Below are 21,204 nucleotides of genomic sequence, written 5' to 3'. Positions count from 1 at the left end.
CTCAAAGCCTGATAATTGAGATACAGGGTCTGGGTTTTATTATTCTGGAAGAGGAGCATATTTTCCCAACTCCCTGATTTTTTTTTCTAGGAAACACAGCCCCATACTTCATTAGTATGGCTCAGCTGTTCAATGTTGGTACTTTGCTGATCAGACAAAACTCTGCGTATTGTGGAGGATGAGGTTCTGCAAAGGCGTCCTTGTCGGTCTGCATAATTTACTAGGCATGGCGATGGTCCCCACCATGGCCGATGAGGCTTAGCAGACTATTACGCTGGAAGCTCCGTGTCAACAAGGGGAGACAGAGGACTGATACAAGGTTTTTTTGTGAAAATTTCAGCTCTCAGCGCCAATTCCTTCCCGCGGCATTTTCCAGTTTGATTGTTATGGGGGTACCGGATGCCCCATACGATAAGTGGGCAGCTCTAACAAAAGGCACCAATGCGTAGGCGGAATCTTCTTGTCATAAATCCACCTGCTTCTATCTATCCCTACCCCCATCCACCTGAATAAACGGTCATCCTCTCTCACCTGGACTGCCAAGGAGAATCCTAGCCCGTCTACCTATGTCCCCTATTGTCCCTCTCGATCCCCACGCTTGACCCAGAATGGCCTTTTCAAGTTGTAAACCTGGTCAAGGCACCAACACTTCCCAACCTCCCATTCAGCCACATCCCCAGGGGGTTCCCAATGTTCTGAGATTAAAGCCAAAATGTTGTGACTCCCAGAAGTAAGAAATTCTGCGTTGCCAAAGAAATAACTGTTTGAGAGAAGGACCCTCAACAGATGCTAAACTCATCAGATGAGGAACTGTCAGGGGATTGGATATCTGCCGACATTTTGTGCGTGCCCAAGTATCACCCAAAGACTACGTGCTAATTGTAACGGGGTACATGGCTTCACAACGGGGAGATCGGGCTGCTCCCGCTGTCAACCAAGCAATCAAACTTCTCGTCAGTAATGGTCAGCTTGGCAATCCCTGCCTCCCAGTGGGCACGGCATCAAAGAGCACTTAACACCAGCTCTGAAGCACCCTTGCCAAAAGGATGAACTTGAATTTTAGGCCAACCTTCCAGTCTGCAGGACATATGGAGGGGTGGAGAAACACACTGAGAGGCATCCCAAAGCAGCACGGAGAAAGAAAAAAAAAAAAAACCAAGGTGAGGCACTTGTTCTAGCAGAAAGAGAGACGAAGGAGGTACAACCACATGCGATGAGTGAACGTGGGCTGGATCCTGATTTGCCGAAGCCCCTAACGAAAGACAAGAAAGACTGGACAGAATTGAGAGAGTGTGAATACCAATGGCACCAATGAGGGCATGGCTGCTATGTTCAGGAAAGGCAATGAGGCCACTGGAGAAGATCTTCATTCCCGAGAGAGGCCTGCTGAACCACCAGGGGAGACGCATGGTTCTCACACACTTACGGGATGTGGCTGCCCAGCTGGTGAAACAGAGAGACGCGGTGGAAGCAGACATGGTGCAGTGCTCACCACCGATGCCTTTGGGGGACAGGGGCAGCAGTTTTCGCTGCACTGTTCTTTCAGCTTCTCCGTATGTTTGAAGCTTCTCACGATAAATAGGGGAAAGAGTACAAGCGAAACTGGGGGAAGACGCCTGAGAGCCAAGGACCCCATCAACGCCGGCACTGGGTCTTGACTCCGCGCTGCAGTTCCGCAAGATGTTGCCCCCCCGGGGAAAGCGGGCGCAGCGCCCACAGACCTCTCTCTTTACTGCCGCGGGTGACTTTACGATTACCCCAAAAAGTTTACTCAAAAATTAAAAAATAAATAAGTAAATAAATAAGTGTCTGGAAAAATAATTTTAAAACAATTCAGGGGAAAATAGCAAACAAACGGTGTAGAAAGTCGACAACAAACAAGCCAAGAGCACAGAGTGTCTCCGCTTGGCCTGTGGGGTCCATGCGGTTTGACATCCCAGCCTCTGTCCAGGCTCATCTCATCCCTGGTACTGCTGCCCCCCCCACCGACGGCCTCCCCCCACCAGAGGCTCCTGTACATGCTGTCCCCCCCACCCCCCCACAAACTGCATGGCTCTCCCTTCTTCAATACTCCACAGTCCTCTCCTTTGTAAGGGAGGCTTCCTGACCACCCAACCCAGTCCAGTCTGGCTATTTTACAAGGACCATGCCCTTGCAGCATGGATAGCTGGAATTGGTTGGAAGGACTCCCTGATGAGCTGCGATGTTCTCCACCAGAATGTAGGCCCAGGAGGACAGGAACTGTCTGCTTTGCCCACGACTTCCTCCACTGTGCTAACACAAAGTTGGTGCCCAATAAATAGCCACTGACTGGATTCACTCTGAAAGGGCTCTGCACCCCACAGATTCACCGTCCGGGGAGGAGGACCTACACTCCAGCTTCGTCTACAAGGAAATGGTCACAAGAAGTAGAGAAACGTGTTCGGCGCAAGACTCCTCCTCCCACTCAGGACGCCACCCACACAGGCTGCAGGTTACCCCGTGGTGGCTGCTTCACACGGTGCTCAACGCTCACCCAACATCGGGATGTTTCCCGGGCGTGGATAGTCACCTGCTCCCGTCCTTGCTTTCCCAACCCCCACAAGCATCCTCACTCACTGCTACCGGGCGTGAGACATCAGCACCACCTCGGTACAGGCTGATGGCCGAGTGGGACAGACAAGGAAAGGAGGAAGGAGCACAGGGCGTGCATCCTCCTGGCGAGACCAGGGCAGGTGTCAGGTCAGGGTCCTCCGAAGGGGTGGGACTGAAGCTGCAGGAAGGGGGTAGGGCATTCCAGATAGAGGGCCCTGCTCACTCACAGGTCTGCCAGGTTGGCTTCTTTAGGTTAGAACCTAGAAGTGGAGGGCCACCTGGGCGGCTCAGTCAGTTAAGCGTCCGACTTCGACTCAGGTCATCATTTCACAGTTCATGGGTTTGAGCCCCGCGTCGGGCTCTGAGCTGACAGCTCGGAGCCTGGAGCCTGCTTCCGATTCTGTGTCTCCCTCTCTCTCTGCCCCTCCCCCACTCTCTCTCTCTCTCTCTTTCTCTCTCTCAAAAATAAATGAACATTAAAAACAAAAAAAAAAAGAACCCAGAAGTGGAGAGGCCATGGGGACAGGCTGGGCTGCTCGGGGACACACGGCCAGCCACGAGTCCAAGGTAGAGGCAAGAGGGCTACAGTACTCGGGTGCCACGTTCACTCAACATTTAACCAGGAAGCGTCACTTCTGCCCCTACTGTCCTTGGATATGGGACACTGCCCATTCAGTCCCTCAACAGACGCTTCGTAAAGGCCACCTACTGGGAAATTTGGGATAAGCATCAAGACCGCTCTCTTCCCTGCAAGGTCCGGGGCACTGTGCATCACTTCTGATCTTACCGTGGACACTGCAAGTTCTCTCCTGGTGTTCCTGATTCTGACACTGGACACGGAACAGCCAGCAGCCCATTCTGCAGCCCGGCATCCCCACTGCGGTCCTGCGAGGCTCGCCATGCTACAGAGATCGCCGTGTCGCGAGAGAGTTTGCAACGGAACGTGTCGGTTCCTTTTCTTTTCTGGATCAGTCTATCTGCCTCACGCTGTGCTCCATTCTCTCACTGTCTTGGGGTCTAAGGGACCATTTGAGAGACTATAAAATTAACAGCTCTGAGGCACGTGACTTTGGTCTTGATAGGAACTGCGATTGCGTATGGGAATCACTCATCCAACCAAAAGAGGGCTACGCTTGAAAACCTGAAGCAGCACTTGTTACAAGGAAATAGTCTTGAGAAAATGGCCTAGACTATTTTCCTCCTGCAGCACTAACTAACTTTCAGTTATTTAACACAAAATGATCTCTTACTTTTGTGAGTGGTTGTCAGAGTAGAAAAACAGTCAAATACTTTCTAGGTATACTTAATGGACAGGAACACATTTTACAAAGGTTCCAACAGATTAACAACAATAAAATAGGTCTACGATCCTTACAGTTTGAATTCCTGATATCCAAACCACAAATGCCATTTGATAACGGAAATCAAATCGTCTGCAAATAATTGATTTTCTGAACTGCTGTGTCTAAGGGGGAAAAAAATAAATCCCTGGGGAAATCAGGACCACAACATGGAGTAAGTATCTGATCGTCTGCTCTGTGCAAGGAGAGAGGGCACACGCTCGGAATTCAGCAAATTATAGTCATTTCTAAAAACCATTTTGTAACATCACTTTCACAATGCACTAAAGGTTCTCTACCAACAGCACCTCTTAATAGTTGAGATGAAATATGTTTAGCGATTTGCATGTGGGGATTTTGATCACAGGACTCTTCTGATAAAGGGCAAATTATTAATTAGATCCTAATTACTCAGGATGGGTGTACTTCTCACTCGAAAGACCGTATTCTTCAGTCTGGAAGGCTAGTTAGGAAAATGTGCACATAGTTTCACCTACAACTATCCTTTCGGTGACCCAAACGGGGCCAAGGGATCCAGTGAAGATTCACCGGGGGCATGGAACATCACGTATATCCAATGTGAATTCACTGTGCCGTAAGTACTTGAGACTGGCAGGATATAAATGTAACACAGATCCCCCCATGAGCACACCCCTACCTTAAACTCCATGGTGATGATTTTGAAATGAACTGAACACCCAGAGACACATACACACACATACACACATACACTCTTGCTCCTTTGCTTTTTATTCAAGGAAATCCGCTAAGATTTTAAGATGCAGATTCATTGTTGTCTCCTTAGAAATTTAAATACACACACGCACACACACATACACAGAAGTGCATCCACGTGGACGGACACACACACACACACACACACACACACACACTCACAGTGGCAACAATTAATAAGAACATGTTCTTCTTAGAAATAATCCTTTGAAAAAAATCATTAAGTGCATTCTTCTGCCCTTCCCTCAGTAAGGGAGGTTTAACGGTATGCAGCGTAAGCAACCTAGTCGTGGAGGCAGTAATAGCATCTGCCGTACCCTATAGGAATCCAGGGGTCTCAGAAATGAACTCTGCGTTACTAGATTCCAGAGCTGAGGTCAACAGCTAATCGAGAACTCCGCCAACAAGTGCGGCTGCAGCTTTGCGGAAGACATCTGCCATATGGCCGTGGGATCTCAGGCCATTAGGGAGGTGGTTCCTAAGTGGTAACTTCCCCTCTATTATGCTTCTCCTAATTGAGCTGTGTCATAGTTGTATTGAGGATGACTAGAGAATTATTAGGAGAAATGCTGATGAGCTCCCATGACTGGAGCTAATTAATACCAGAGTATAATTTAAAGCTGAAAAGACTTTCTGGCCTCTGCTACCGAGAAGCCAGTCAACAGGTGAACGGGAGTTACCGGCAGACTCTCCTTGGGACATCTCCACATCTTTAGTGATCCCTGAACACGGGAGAGGGAACCCATCAGAGAAGAAAGCTCGTTCTGGGCTGAGATGACGAGTCCCTCCCCAGTTCAGTGTAAGAAACAAGCCTGTGGGTGGGGACCCTCATCTTCTTAGAGATGTGACTTCAGTAGGACCTTGCCAGGTGGCTTCTCAAGTCAACTGGAGCCAAGTCCCCGTGCAAAATCACATTTAAAATGGAAATCTCCACACCAGTGTTTTGCCTAAAATGCTGCCCCCTCCCCACGTGGTTATATGAAAAGGGTCAAAGTAACACTCACAACAACATCAGTCCTCATTTTTCCAAAAGTCTTGATCAAATGGGCGTAATGATAATTTTCCATCTGTCGTAAAATAGCTGTCATACAAGCCACGAAGTTTCCCTGTAAAGGAGTCAAAGGGCACAATTAGAGAACAACATTCTCGAGAACAACGGGGAAAGTCGGTATCGACTAAGAGTCTGGGGGCAAAACCAGCAGAGAAGCAGCGGGGTGTGGGTGGGGGCCCCCGAGCTCTGGCCCCCCGGCACGTGAGGACCGGTCACTGCCAACCTCACCATCTTGGCTTTGCTCTATTTCCTTCTCTCTAGCTGCACTAAATGCTTCCTGACACACGGTTGTCGAGGCTGGAAAAACAAGCTTTAAATGTTTTTGCATTAAATATGCAAAAATGAAAGACGAGATTGGAACCACTGACACTTGTGTTCTGTGCTCCGTGGAAAGTTGCTGCTCTTATTACCAGGCGAAATGTGTGTGCAGCCCTTCCTCTTGGGCCGTGGCAAAGAGAGGCCTTTTATTTCTCAAAATCTGCCCGTGTCCCCCTTGGCCAATTTGGAGGCAATCACCACCGATTCCACGATGAGTTATGGTCCAATTCTCTTCCACAAGAAGAATGTGAGGAGGCATGCAAGCTCATCAGAATGTAAAGTGGCAGAGAGGACGGTTTCTCCTGGCAGACGGAGCCGGGCGAAAAGGAAGAGGAGGAGGGAAAACAGAAACCAACACACGGAATCAAGTCATGGAGGAAAGAACGGGGCGAAGCAACTAAGGAAGAGGCAGCCAGTACGTGTGCGGCTGTGGGTGTGTGCGCTGAAGGGGGCTGGGCTTGGTGGGTGGGCAGAGGGTCAGGTGGTCCTGTTACCACTGGGTACAATGTATCCCTTCTGGGGGGTCATGGCTCAACATAAAAACATAAAAACCTTCCTTGCTTTTCTAGATTCCCCCCTAAACTAATGACATTTTAAGAAACAGAGGGAATACATTTTTGCCCATTCGACCAGTACGAGTCTGGTCCAATTACAGGATGAGACATTCTTTCAGACATACCCCAATTTTGCCCTCTTAAATGCGGTCCCGAACTGTGTTCTTTTACCCACCCCACCTCTCCAAGCACTCTACCGGAATACCTAAATGCGCTCTGTATTCATCTGGGCGCATACTCTACAGGGAAATGTTACCGTCCGGTATTTTTCCCAATCCATTTTTTTCCTATAGTATACATGTATGCTTCCAAATGAGTCCTCAAAGGATGCACTGCACAAACTGAACAAATACAAGAACGACAATATGCTATCTTCCACTTGTATAGAAACATAAATTCTTTGTGAATGATGATAATTGTTGAGATTTGATTCCACGTTGGGGTTCAGAGAAAGAGCTGAAGATTGCCTGTTTTCCACTGGAGGGATGATTTGGAAAATGGCAAAATGTCCATGAATATGAACTTGTAAAATATGTAAATATCTGGCATCCTCATGACTCCAGAGAAGCTGCCTTTGTATCTCCCTTACTCTTTAGGAGATGCCCTTTTGGAAAATGGTCCCTGTACCATTGACCACCATGTGTCAAGGGCTGTGCTGAGGCCCAGTCCACCACACCACAGATTCTCTTCCTGCCCCGTTTTACAGGCAGTGAGACAGGGGGCTGAGTGTTCCCCTCTAAATGAGTAAATGGCAAAACCGGGTGTAAAGCCAGTACTTCCAGCTGCTAGGCGGGCACTTTGTAGCTGAACTCATCTCTTTCCTCTTGTCCAGATGTACATTTTAATTCTCTTTTGGAGAAACCTGAGGCTGCTGCTAATGGCCAACATGAGTTGGAGACTGACTTTCCCGTACTTCTACAGGCATCAGAGAAAGTTGCAGGAAGGTGAGGAAAGGCAAAGGCGGCCACACACGATGTCCCACTTTCCTCCTGGACGCAGCTATCTGTGGCCGGCCTTTTCCTCAGGAGACACCGGGCTTTTTTAGACCAAGTAGAGGCCTGTATTGGCCAAGATGCACCTGGCAGGGGCTCAAATTAATTTTCTGCAGGTCAAAACGATTAAACAATGGGAACCTACACATTAGAATCGTCGGAAATCACAAAGCCAGCTATGTATATAATTAGATCCAGTATACCCATGTACTTAACTTAAAATATCAAGCCGAAAGTGGAAAGAAAAGCAGAACCCCAGAGCAGTCCTGAGAATGCCAACCGCCCAAGCACTGAGCAGCATGGATGAGAAGAAACAGTGCGCATCCCAAGTCTGGCCAGACACTCAAACAGGTGATACGGAGACACTCAACGTAGGCAGCAGACTGCCATGTAATGCTGAAAACTTCACGCAGGGCCAAGACTGGGGCAACTGACATGATGCAGGAATGACGAAATGATGAGAAGGTAGCAATTTCCACAAAGCCAGTCCTGGGAATATGCAAATGGCCAGTCGGGCAGACTTTGCTTTGGATGAGAATGTCATGGAGGCAAGCCAATGGCCTCTTACTCTACGGCGACGAGGACCAATTGGGAATCCGCCCAGGGAAGGGGACAGAGGTAGGGCTGCACCATGAGTTAGAGGGCAAAAGGCCAGGGGGTGCAAATGTATTCTTTATTTCACCTACGGAACTGTTCCAGAGCAGTTGTCCTGTTCAGACTTTCTTAGAGGAAGCAAATCTCACTATTTCAGCTCCCTTCTAAGCTGAAGCCTTGGACCCCAGTTGGAATGGGGTGATATGCCTGCTGAAATCCATAGAAATGTTCCCTATGGCCTTTGGAATGGAGTCCCATGCATGGGGTACCCGTATTTCCAAAGGGAAGCCATGCAGTCACCATTGCTCTACTGTTCTCGTGGACCCCGTGGAGCCCCATGTGGTGGACCAGTGGGTTTCTGGGGAGGCATTCAGTGGGTCGTTATGGAAGCTGTATTTGAAACCAGCCAGAAACTAGAAGCAGAAATGGGGGAGAGCTATGAAAGGAAAACTCATTCTGCAGGCTCGAAAGAAAATTACTATTCTCTGCTTTTTAATTGATTTATTTGAAATGCACTGAGAAGTCATAGGAAGCTTTTACTTTTGAACAACTGATAGGCTGGGAGGTAGGCTGGTGGTGACTGTGCAGGACGCGTCCTGAAACCTGAGTGTGGGGACCAGGTTCCAGCCCCAGAGGCTGAGGAAAAATGAGTAAATAAATAAAAACAAGACATAATTCCTGAGACCTCAAAGCAATGCAAAATCGGGGCAGAGAAGTCAGGATACAGTTGCAGAAAACTTAAAAATCAGGACAGAGAATGCCTAAGAAACAAAAAATGTGAACTTCATTAGTAATCACAGATGAAAATGATATATCATTATTTGCCTGCCAAAACCGCAGAGAAGTATTTAAGGGATGATAATGTTAGCAAGGGTGCAGGGAATGAGCACTCTTCTGCACTGCTGGTGGGAGCACAAATTGCTATAACCTTTTTAAAAAGCGATTTGCCAATAGGTTTGAAAAGTCTTGGGGGGGAAAAAACCCCACTCATCGCCCTGGTAATGATACTGCTAACAATCCACCAAAGGAAGTCATTCAAAACTATGGAAGTTTACGCCCAAAGATGTCTGCTGCATTGCTGAAAACATCTGCATGTTCAACAACCAGAAACTGTGTAAGTGATAGGATACGGTATAGGATTGCAAGATAAAATACAGGATGCCCAGTTTAATCTGAATCTCAGATACATAACAGGAAATAAGCATGTCGCAAATACCGCATTGAAAATATTGCATGGGACATCCATATGCTAACTCATCCGTTTATTGTTTATTCGAAGCTCAGGCTGAACCGGGTACCCTGTATCGATCGCTATTTGCCAAGTCAGGCAACCATACCACAGCGTGATCATGACACTAAGACACTAAGCGTCAACTATGCAAATAAGAACTATTTTAATTACATGAGAAAATGCTTGAGGAACAAACCTGGAGATGATTACATATACGTATTTCAGCAATGTAAAGAATACAGCACAAGAAAGAAAACATATCTAAGCAACTAACAAACAAACCAGGTAGTCCTTGGGGGTTGGAGAACAAAACCAGATTACCTTTATAAACTGAAATACATATTAATATTTTAGAAGACGGTCCTGAGAGAAGACAGGTCCTCCCTGTCCCTAAGTTCTGTGTTTCCTGCCCCCCGATCCTCAAAAATCTTATCCTCAGGCCGCCCTGTCCATGCAGACATGGTTACTGCTGTGCATTCCTCAAGTCCTGGACTAAACTTGCCCCTGACCTCCTAGAACAACCCTCAATGCTCCAGTTAAATATGCTTGGGGTCCCAGCGCACCAGGCAGGTGGAGAGTAGGACAGGGAAGTTTCAGACAGAAGACAGGCAGAACGAAGCATTGGTGGTGGAGGAGGGGGCATTCTGTGGCAGGTAGGTTAATGTAAGATGTCACCGAGGGATACAGGGGCAAGGGATTTAAAAAAAAAAAAAAAGGACAGATGTTGGAAAACGGGAATTGAGGATGAGACCTACCTTTGACACAGTACCTTTGCCAACTCTGCCTAGTTTAAGGTCTTAGGGCGAGTGTTTCATTTAAAAGAACAATCCTAAGGGTTTTAATGCCTGGCCCGGAGGAGTTGAGAGGGTGTGACTTCTCTATATAACAAAGACAGACTTAGACACATGACTTGAAGGTGAGGTATGAAGTTGCTCTTGGAGGTTCGTCAACAAGATAACAATGGTTCACATGATCCTGGAGCTCACGCTTTGCAGGCAGGCGCCTGTTCTCCCTGGGACACACGGCACAGGCAGAAATTTCAACTCTCTTCAAAGTGCTTTAAGTGCCAAGGGACTTGGGGACAGCCCCAAACCACAGGCGCTGTGAGAGCTGTGAAGAGTGACCCAGGAGCACCGAGTTCGGAGGGCAGGCTCCAGATCTGAGTAACCAGAGACTTCCACTTAAATCTGGGATCACACTCCATGACTGCCAGAGACGACTTTTGCTAAAACCTTTAAACGTGTTTTCACCGAGGCAAGTCCTCTGAAGAGAAACTGTTATTGAGATGTTGAAGTATCAACTCTAGTAAAGAAAACAAACCTGCCTCCTAATCATCATTAAAGATTAAAGAAAAAGGAATCCCTCAGCGACATTTAGGATCTACTGTTCAGTGACACTGGGCAAGAATCGTAGTAAAAGTGGGTGGACAAAGGACTTGGCGAATTCCTGACGACTTTCACTTTGGGGGACATTCAAGCCAAAGAACCGATACCGGAAAGCAACACTATGAGCACCGGAAATATAGGGAAAAGGAAAGTAACAGAGCGAAGTCTTCTGTTTCAAAGGGAGGTGAGGCGTGAATGGATGAGTTGTTGGTACAGTTAAGGGGAAAGCCCTAGGATGCACGAAGTCTTTCTGTTTTCAAAAGTGAAAGCCACGAGTGGAATGTGTAAGGCTTCTATTTGCCAGGAGGAAATTTTATAAAGAAAAACAAGGAGTCCAAAAAGCTAACACAAGGAGCACCTCAAAGCGCCGCTCACAGGCCCAAAGATTCCTCCAAAGTCTCTGCAGAGATGAGGTTTGTGAAAATATACCTAGGGGCTTCTGCATGATGAATTAAAAGTAATCTAACACATGCATTCACCCCTGTTTCCTCACATTAAACTGATAACAAAGAACACCTTTTAATTCACAAACCCATAAGAAGAAAAAGAGAAGAGACACAAGTAAAGACAAGAGAATTCTGGAAGCAGACAAGGGAAGCATGAGTGGTTACTGAGTGCCCCAGATGCAGGAAGGGGGTGATCATCTAACGGGAACCTGCTGATTCCTGGCAGAGAACCCTAGGAAGACTGAGAAGGCAAGACTACATACGAGGTGGAAATCAAGAGCACTGATGTCTCCAACATGTGGCCTGTCGACTCTGGCAAGTCCACTGAGGGACACGCCCACTCACTCCTAGGCAGGGGACCACGTGTTTATTCTCTGCAAGGCGTTGGGGCGGGGCTTGCGGAAGGGGGGTGCCTGACAAAGCAGAAGAGAAGGGGGCAGGAGCCACCTGGCTGAGAATATCTAGTGATGAGCAATCGGCTCTCTGCTCTGCCCAGCTCCCAACATACCAGCAAGTGGGGGTTAAACCAACTTCCTCTACCGGTCTTAGCCCCATGTCAAAATAGAACGGGAGACCAGAAAAATCCTCTTTGGAGAAACCGAACAGCCCAAGACAGCATATCCACTGTCTGCCCATAGAGGTTCAGCCCACGCAGCCTTGTTGTACCTCCAAACTCTGTGCACACATGAGAAACAGTCTGATCAAGACTGTACAGTCTCATGAGGAAAGTCATTAGTAAGAGAAACCAAAGCAAACAGAAACAAAGCCGGGGTGGGGTGGGGGGGTGGGAAAACGGGGCTATGTAAGAAAATTCCAAGACCTATAATATTTACCTTCACACAGGAGATTATATCCATAAAACAAGAACATAATGTTATGAAAAGGAACAAAGACCAAGGAAGGATTCTGGAATATTCAAATTATGTTTGCAGAAATAACTATTTTCACAGAAATATGGGGAGGTAAAGCTAACAAAATCCTCCAGAAAATGGAACAAAAAAGACACAAAGACACACACACACACACACACACACACACACACACACACACACAGAATAAGAACACCAGAGAATCCATTCAAGAGATTCAATATCTGAGAAACAGGGATTCCAGAAAGAACACAGAAGATGGAGAGAAAAAAGCTATTTGTTTTACAAAATGATAGAACATCCATATAAAAACTATTAGAATGAGTTCAGCTGATTGCAGGATACAGGGCCAAAATACAAAACTCAATTGTTTTTCTATATACTAGCAGTGAACAACCCAAAAATCAAATTCAGAAAATAACTCTATTTACAAAAGCACCAAACCCAGCACGATACTTGATGGAAATATACTCCATGTTCATGGATTGGAAGACCTAATAATGCTATGATATTAACAGCAATTAATGGGCAGCACCCCCCAAATAATCTACAGATTCCATGCAATCCCTATCAAAATCCCAGCCTGCTGTTTTGTAGAACCTCACAAGCCAATCACAGATAACCCCATACATGCTGTGTGATTCCATTGTTAGCAAATGTCCAGAACAGGCAAATGCAGAAAGGCAGGGAGTAGATCAGTCAGTGACGGGCAAGAGCTGGAAGTCTGGGGGTTAAACGGGGAGCGAGTCCTCATGGGTACAGGTTTCTTTTGGGGATGATGACAATATGCTAAAACTGCTTACGGTAGTAGTTCAACAACTCTGTGATTATACGAAACACTTAAATTGTTCACTTTAAATAGATGAATTTTTTGATATATGAATTACATCTCAATAAAGCTGTCAAAAATGTTTAGGGGTGCCTGGGTGGCTCAGTCGGTGAAGCGTCCGACTTCAGCTCAGGTCATGATCTCGCAGTTTGTGGGTTTGAGCCCCACGCTGGGCTCTGTGCTGACAGCCTGGAGCCTCCTTCAGATTCTGTGTCTCCCTCTCTGTATCCCGACCCTGCTTGCACAATGTCTGTCTGTCTCTCTCTCTCGCTCAAAAATAAATAAACATAACTTTTTTTGAAGCTTTTAAAAATAGATATTAATTAAATGATATAATTTCTCTCAAATGGCACGCACTGATTGTCGAGCATGACTAAGACTTATCATCATGAGATTTCACAGTACTAAGGCTAAAACAATGATTCTAAAACATTAAAGAGAAAAGGAAAGCAAAGAGTCGCAGAGTGCATTGGGATTGCTTCTGGAGAGGATGCGGCAGGGGACAGCTCATTCTCAGGACAAGTAAACTATTCGCCCTTAGCAACAAAATAATGTACTACTCAGATTTAAAATCAAAATAACACACTCAGAAAAACACTTCCAAATTCTATGATCCTTTTGAAGCTGTTCTTTCTCCTTAGATTTTCTGAAATAGATGTACGACTGTTCTTTCCTTTGTTTTGATCTACTCACTTGTGTTTCCACATCATATGAAATGTCTTCACCCCTCTAGGTTTGGAGGGGAACTATAAAGAAACAATCACTGAAAATGCAGACGGGACAACGTTGTAAAATGAAGAAAGGAAAAGTGTGCCATGCAAAATACATCAGAAGGCACAAGTTGTTGCTGTACCTTGGAAAGGTATTTCACGTGTTGTTGATTAAATATTTGACGAAGCACAAGATATAATTGAAAGCCTGAATCAGAGAGTTCAGTTAAAACCCAGGTTCTTGGGAAAATGAGTATTCACTCCCATCATTTAAACTTGGTGCCCGTTCCCGGAAATACAATCTACGGTAAACTTGAGGACTGTGTTGTGTCCCTTTTCTCGCTTCAAGACAAATTCAGCCCCCACGCAGCCTTTATCCAATGTATGCATTGCTTTATTCATTTAGTTTCCCAAATATTGAAATTCTTGATTTTATAAAGGACCATAAAGTGAAAAATGTTTGTAAAAAGAAACTACGCAAAATTAAGAATAGTATGGTTGAGAAACTACACTAATGTCATCTATTAGCTTTTTCAACTCCTAGCAACAAAATTAAACCTGTATCTTAAATTTAAATGGAGTGTCTGGTTGAGTTCAGAGAATACTAGTATTTCATATTATTGCAGACACCATAAGGAAAGAAATCTAATTTTCAAAACAAAATCAATTTCAATTTTACAGTGGCAGTAATTGTAGGAAGACATTTATAGGCCAAATACACCAAAAGGGAAAATGTAGATCTTAAGCTCCCCATAACAATTATCTGCTACTTATTCAATGCACTAAATTAAACACATACTCACATTTGTTACAGAGGATAAAAATAAATTACGGTAAAATTTTACATGTACAATTATACTTTATGGTATAATGAGGAATATATACTTGAATATAACTTCTCAATATAATTCATTTGTTGCTAACACAAATCAGAGAGTAGAGGAGAAAATTTTAAATTTATTTTTGTAAACTCAGGCAATCAGATAATATTAAAGCCTTAGAGGGCCTAGGACTTCCCAAATCTTCTCCCAAGATATATAGCATCTGTAAACACACTGTAATAGAAACAAGAATAATTCAGTGTTAATAAAATTTTACCGTTGAAGGGAGGATCAATATGCCTACAGATTTTTTTTTAAATTGACTTCTGTCCATAAAGGACACTGTCACCATCATAGTTACAGATTACAGTTGAAACTTTCTTGGATAAAAAGAAATTCTTCTATATGAATCATAAAGGATACTGTCCTCAATATTATTTACACTGGTTGGATGTGTTGGTGAGGAGGGAACTATGTCACATACCAAGTGTTAAGAAAACGAAGTTCATGACTCACAAGAAGATGACATATATTTTGAAATATGAGATTATTATATACTAGAAAAAGAGATAATCTCAGTTCTATTATTTCTTAGGAAATACTTATTTATACATAAATACATATATTGTGTGCAGATATCTGTACAAGCACTATACATCATGACACAGCACTCATGGCTTGTCTGCTTATGACTGTAGGCCCTCGAGAGATTTTGAAGCTAAATGCCTTGACGTTTACTTTCAAAGTCTCCCACTATGGAGAAGTAGAAATTAACAATCTGGGGGAACGCCAAAGAAATTCTGCAGAACAATGTATCTGTCTAGCAGGTGTGTAAAGGAGAACATAGCATACAGGAAACACCCCCCATTGGGGCTCTATGCCCACCCTGTCTCCCCATCACCACAGCCCGGAGAAAATCAAAGGTTCCCAAGATTCTGAGGAAATGGGGCCACTGGGGAAACACCAGAAGACACTGAGGGAATAAGACCAAATTGATGAGAAGATTCAAAATGGCGCAGAGTAGCACCAAGTACAACACTCCATGAACATTAAGGAGTGGGCACATGTCCACAGCATGGAGCTCCTGGAGGAAGGTCAGAGGTGAGTAGACAGCCCTGCCTAGGAGGAGCACACGTGGAACCAGGGGCACAACTCTCTCCCAGACCAGTGGAACCAAGTCAAAAGGACACAGGAGGATACTTGAGAAGCGTCCTCTGGCCACAAGTGGGACAATGGGGACATCCGAGTTTCAAAATGAACATTAAGAGCAAAGTAGTATAAACCTTAAATTAAAAAAAAAAAGAAAAACATAAGTCTCCATTGATAAACTGGTATACAAGGTGGGGGGGGGTGACGAGAAGAGAAAGCAAAGCCCTTCTTACAGAAGACTAAATAACGTAGATGGCATAGGAAAATGCAAAAATTGCCACTTTCAACTCCAGAAGGACTGGATGATTCCAGCAACGGTCCTGCATGGGTACTGAAACCAGTAGGTCAAGCTCACTGGAAAGGAAGACATTTGCTCAGCTTGAAAGTACTGTATCCCCCCACAGATTCTTCTGTGCCTCCTAGTGTGATGGTGTTCTAAGGACACATTATCACCTAGGTAGGGTTTTGTGCCAAAAAATATTTACTCATGAGGGAATGCACAGACAGATCCAGAAATGGGACTTTTGACAAGACAACTGTCCTAGGCCTTCCAAAAAAAAAAAAAAATCAATGAAGAAATTTCATTTGGGCCACATATTACATGTTATTAGGGGGATCACTGCTAATTTTTATGGATATCATAATCGTATTGACTGTGTTGCAGAATTATTCTTAGCAGAAGCACAACACAATTAGGAATGACATTCACGATGTCTGTGGTGGACTTCTGGTCGAGTAAAAAACCAGTTTTCATTACACACACATACAACTCCACAAGGGAGGGGAGGCAGAGACAACGCATTTGGGCAAAATGTCCGTAAGTGGTGGATCTGGTTGGTGAGTATACTGGCTTTTACTATCAGAGCTTCTTCAAATTTCTGCACCTAAGAAAAATTTCAAGATAAAAAGCTGAGGGAATACAGTGTCTACCCGCAGTCTAGCGGAGAAGACGCACATGACAACAATTAATTAAGACCCAATGTTACAGATACTATAAAAGAGAGCTATTACAGACTGACAAGAGAGTTCTAAGGAGGAAGTGCTCCTTTTCCAGCCACAGGAACTGTTACTCAATATAATAACAGGAACACAAGCAATGATTTAGCTATTTTGAGACACATTTGGAGAGGGGAGATAAAAGTGAAGAGCCTTAAGCAACCCACACCCAGAAATATTCACTCAGGAAAATGTTCGAGGAGCTGAAGTAGAACTAAGTGGGGGGTGTATTGCTTTTGCACAGAAAGCTCTGCCATATGCATTTTTCTTAAATGCAAGAATGCCTAACTGATTGGGAGCATGCCCTGTACGTATGTATTCTGACCTTAACAAAATAGTCTACAGTGAAAGGGAAATGGAAGAACAGAACCATCCTGTTTCCCTACCAAATATGGATCTACATATCGCTCACTCTCCTTTTGGTATTTTACAATACCATTCTATTAATGGTAGAAGTTATACAGGTACATAACAGAAAATTAGTTTAGGAGTAAATGTCTGAGAGGCAGACATTTTGGAGTAATCCCTTGATTGAGATCAAGAACACTATATGGAGCAGAACAGGCTATTTCACTTGTCTGAGCCTCGGTTGCCTCATCTGTAAAATGGCCACGGTGATTTGAAAATGTGCAGTTCTTGAGAGGCTTAAATTAGTCATATAGGTAAGGATATGTAAGGATATTAGCATAGTCGCTGGCTACGTAACGAATAAGGGATCTCATGGTGGCAGTGATGGGGGCGATGATGATGATGATGGTGGATAAAAGAGAAAAACATACACAGAGGGTTATTTTAAGGTCACTAAATTTGTATACTAAAACTCACAAATCATTCATGACAGAATCAAAGAAGATCTAAAAGAAATGGAGAGATATATATCATGTTCATGGATCAGAAGAATCAATAGAGTTCAGATGTCAATTGATCTACAGTTACAAAATAGCAGCAGGTGTTTACTGTGGAAACTAACAATCAGAATCTAAGCTTTCTACAGAAAGGCAAATAACGTGAAGCAGCCAAAGAAACTGTGAACCAAGTAGGACACACTCCCAGATTTTCAGATGTGTTATAAAACTACAGATATCAAGAGAGCAGGCATACCAGGGAAAGAATAAACTGATGAGACAAACTGACCACACAACAGGCAAACTGACTCTCAACAAAGTACTGAGAAAACTCAATGAGAAAGTATAGTGTTTTCAACAAGTGGGATTTCCAAAGGGTACAATGAGACACCATATGGAAAGACAGGAAGAAAAGGGAGGGCAGTAAGGCCCATCCATACCCTATGCTACATACAAAAACCAGCTCCAAATAGATCATAGACCCAAATGCAAAAAAAAAAAAAAAAAAAAAAAAAAAAAAGACCCAAAAAACCAAAAACCAAAAACCAAAAACCAAAAAAACGTAAAACAACAGAACTTCTGGAGGAAAACACAGGAGAAAACCCGACCTTGGCTTAGGCAAATACTTCTTAGGATACAAAAAGCATAAAACAAAAGAAAAAAAATGGTAAGTTGGACTTCCTCAGATTAAAAATGCCTGGTCTTTGAAAGGTTTTGTAAAGAGTAAAAAGATAGGCTGCAGAATTGGAGAAAATATTTGCAAAATGCATATCTGACAGCGCGCTTGTGTCAAGAATATATAAAAACTCTGAAAAGTCAATAACAAACAACCCATCAAAAAATTGGCAAAAGAATTTAAATAGATGCTTCACTGAAAAAGAGATTCAAATGGCCAGGACACACACAAAAAAATGCATTCGGTGTCACTACTCAATGGGAAAATGCCAATTAAAACCATAGGGAGATACCACCATACCTGTTAGAATGGCTGAAGCTTAAGGAAAAAAAAAAGAAAAAGCAGGAAGATGCAGAGACACTGAAAGTCTCCTGTATCACTGGTCTGAAGGCAAAATGATACAGCCATTCTGGGAAACACTTTGGCAGTTTCTTATACAGTTAATCATATAGTTTTTGACCCAGCCATCCTGCTTCTAGGTAGGGACCCAAGAGAGGTGAAAACACAAGTTCACAGCAAGACCTCTACGCTAATGTGTATAGATAGTTCTTTTCCCAGATTTTGTTCTTTTAATTTTTTTAATGTTTATTTATTTTTGAGAGAGACAGACAGACAGAGTGTTAGTGGGAGAGGGGCAGAAAGAGAGAGGGAGACACTGAATCCGAAGCAGGCCCCAGCTCTGAGCTGTCAGCACAGAGCCCGACGTGGGGCTCAAACTCATGAACCACGAGATCATGACCGGAGCTGAAGTCGAACGCTTAACAGACTGAGCCACCCAGGCGCTCCTGTAGACAGTTCTATTCATAATTCCAAACAGGGAGATATCAACACATCTACTATTCGGCAAACATATAAACAAATAGTGGTACGTCCATGGGGTAGGACAGTACCGAGCAACCAGATGGAATAAACTGTTGATAAACACGGACAATTCTCACATCGGGGTAAGTGAAAGATGCCAGACTCAGACCCAAAAGGCAACCTGGAGTATGGATTCGTTTACTTGACATCCTGGAAACTCAAACACGATATTGACCAAGGGGAAAAGATGGGCTCCAAAAGGGCACCAGGGACTTTTGTAAGAGAATGGAAATATTCTAACCCTTGCATTTGGTCTTGATGACAGAACTGGACATACCTGTCAAAATGCAGAACTAAAAAGTAAGGATGTGACTGTATAACCTTAAAAATATACGTAAAGAAGAAAATTTGACAATCAAAAAATTCCCTGTAAATGATATGTAACTAATCTTGATATTATACTGGATTCTTTCTCGCTCTTGCACATATAGAAAAAGACTAGCTTTAATAAAAGCAGGATCATACTTTAATTATTGTCACTTTCAAATGGCTTTGTTATGCGGTGGTGCAAGCCCTACATCACTCCTCTCGTTTTTCACATTGTTCTTGAGTATCCATGCCAATATATTCTCACATGTGAACTTTACAACCACATTATTGAGTTTGAAACAGTTCCCAATGGAATTTAAATTGAGATCCCACTGAATTTTTTAATTAATTGAAAAGGCCTAGGATATCAGCCTTCTCATTTCCACACACACAATGTGTCTAGATTTGTTCAGGTCTATTTTTACGCCATTCAAGAATATTTTGTGGTTTTCGTCATAAGGACTATGACCAGCTCTTGTTAACGTTGCCCCTATTGGGAAGGGTGCCTTCTTCAAAAACCTTTTAAATTTTCTCTACATTTTTATTGGTATATTTGGGAAAATGACTACATTTGATGTGTATATTTTGTAATTGAACTTACAGAATTCTGTTACTACTTCTAACTGGTTTTGTTTTGTTTTGTTTTTTAATTTTGTGGGGGAGGAGGAGGCTGTAAATGAATCAAACATGGGGCTTCTGGGTGGCTCAGTGGGTTGAGCATCCGACTTCGGCTCAGGTCATGATTTCAGTTTGTGAGTTCGAGCCCTGTGTTGGCCTCTGTGCTGACAGCTCAGAGCCTGCAGCCTGCCTCGAATTCTGTGTCTCCCTCTCTCTCTGCCCCTTCCCTGCTCATACCCTGCCTCTCTCTGTCTCTCAAAAATAAATAAATGTTAAAAAAAAATGTTTAAATGAATCAAACATCTGTCAATAATTCTGTGTTGTCCTTTGTCATTGTTGTACTTCTGTTTTCTTATTTCTGTTTCTAGACTCATGACACAGTCTATCACCACCAAGCATACAATGTCAAGTTGTAATAACAACTCCTGGTGTCTTTGCTTTCTTAAAGGTTGTAGTCAGCATGCTTTAGGGTCTGATTTTTTAATGTCTATTTTTCTATTGAGATATAACTGAAATATAACACTGTGTAAGCATAAGGTACATAATATGTTGATTTGATACATTATATACTTATTACAATTTGATTACCACCATACCATTAGGAACACCTCCATTGGGTCACGAAATTACCATTTCTTTTGTGTGGTAAGAACAGTTAAGATCTAGTCTCTTGGATATTAGTTGAGGATGTACCTTGCATATGATGTTAAGGAAGTATTCCAAACCTAGAGATCACTTATAACAAAATATGTGAGGCTAAACAAAGATGGTTATGGATATTATTACCAGAGAAGAGTTTTCTCACTAAAGAGCGAATGCATCAGAAAAAAAATTAAGCATCAAAAAACCACATAGGTATGCTTTTAAATTCTTACTAATGGGTAAAAATGGGACTCCCCAGAAAACATAAATATGTAAGGACAGGCTAGCTATAATAAAATAAAACGTAGAGCAGCAACACCTCTTAGACATCTCATTTCCTTGGAGGGTAACGGAACCACTCCTTATTTTCATTCACGTAAGAGACATCCACAGAGGCACGCTGTATTTGCAGCAGATTCTGAAGTCCACATGTGGTTCGCATTCTGGTGGACACAGTGTGTTGACAGGGAGCTAACCGGCAGAGGAATGTCAACATTAGCTTCCCTTGTTAGAGTTGAGGTAAACGACTACCTTGATATTCATGGCAAGTATACATTGTAGGTATCGTCATATCAAATTGTGCAAAAGCAAAGGAACCCTCTTGAATGTCCATTTGGTGAAAACATTCAAGGGGATGCCAATTAAAATATATAGCTTAT

General features: G+C 43.6%; 1 protein-coding gene across 2 annotated transcripts in view; it reads right to left on the bottom strand.

Moving 5' to 3' along the window:
• Window positions 1-21,204, bottom strand: part of DOCK1 (dedicator of cytokinesis 1) — a 525,941-nt gene that overhangs the window by 189,167 nt on the left and 315,570 nt on the right. For both annotated transcript variants that reach the window (XM_047073604.1, XM_047073605.1), the window contains exon 28: window positions 5,654-5,755. In XM_047073604.1, coding sequence (XP_046929560.1) covers window positions 5,654-5,755 — 102 coding nt within the window. The remainder of the gene's footprint in view (window positions 1-5,653; window positions 5,756-21,204) is intronic.

The sequence above is a fragment of the Lynx rufus genome, unplaced genomic scaffold, assembly GCF_022079265.1.
Source record: "Lynx rufus isolate CCGP_SWC_20201006 ecotype Redwood Valley unplaced genomic scaffold, mLynRuf1.p SCAF_11, whole genome shotgun sequence".
NCBI lineage: Eukaryota > Metazoa > Chordata > Mammalia > Carnivora > Felidae > Lynx > Lynx rufus.
This window is presented reverse-complemented; position numbering and strand designations above follow the sequence as displayed.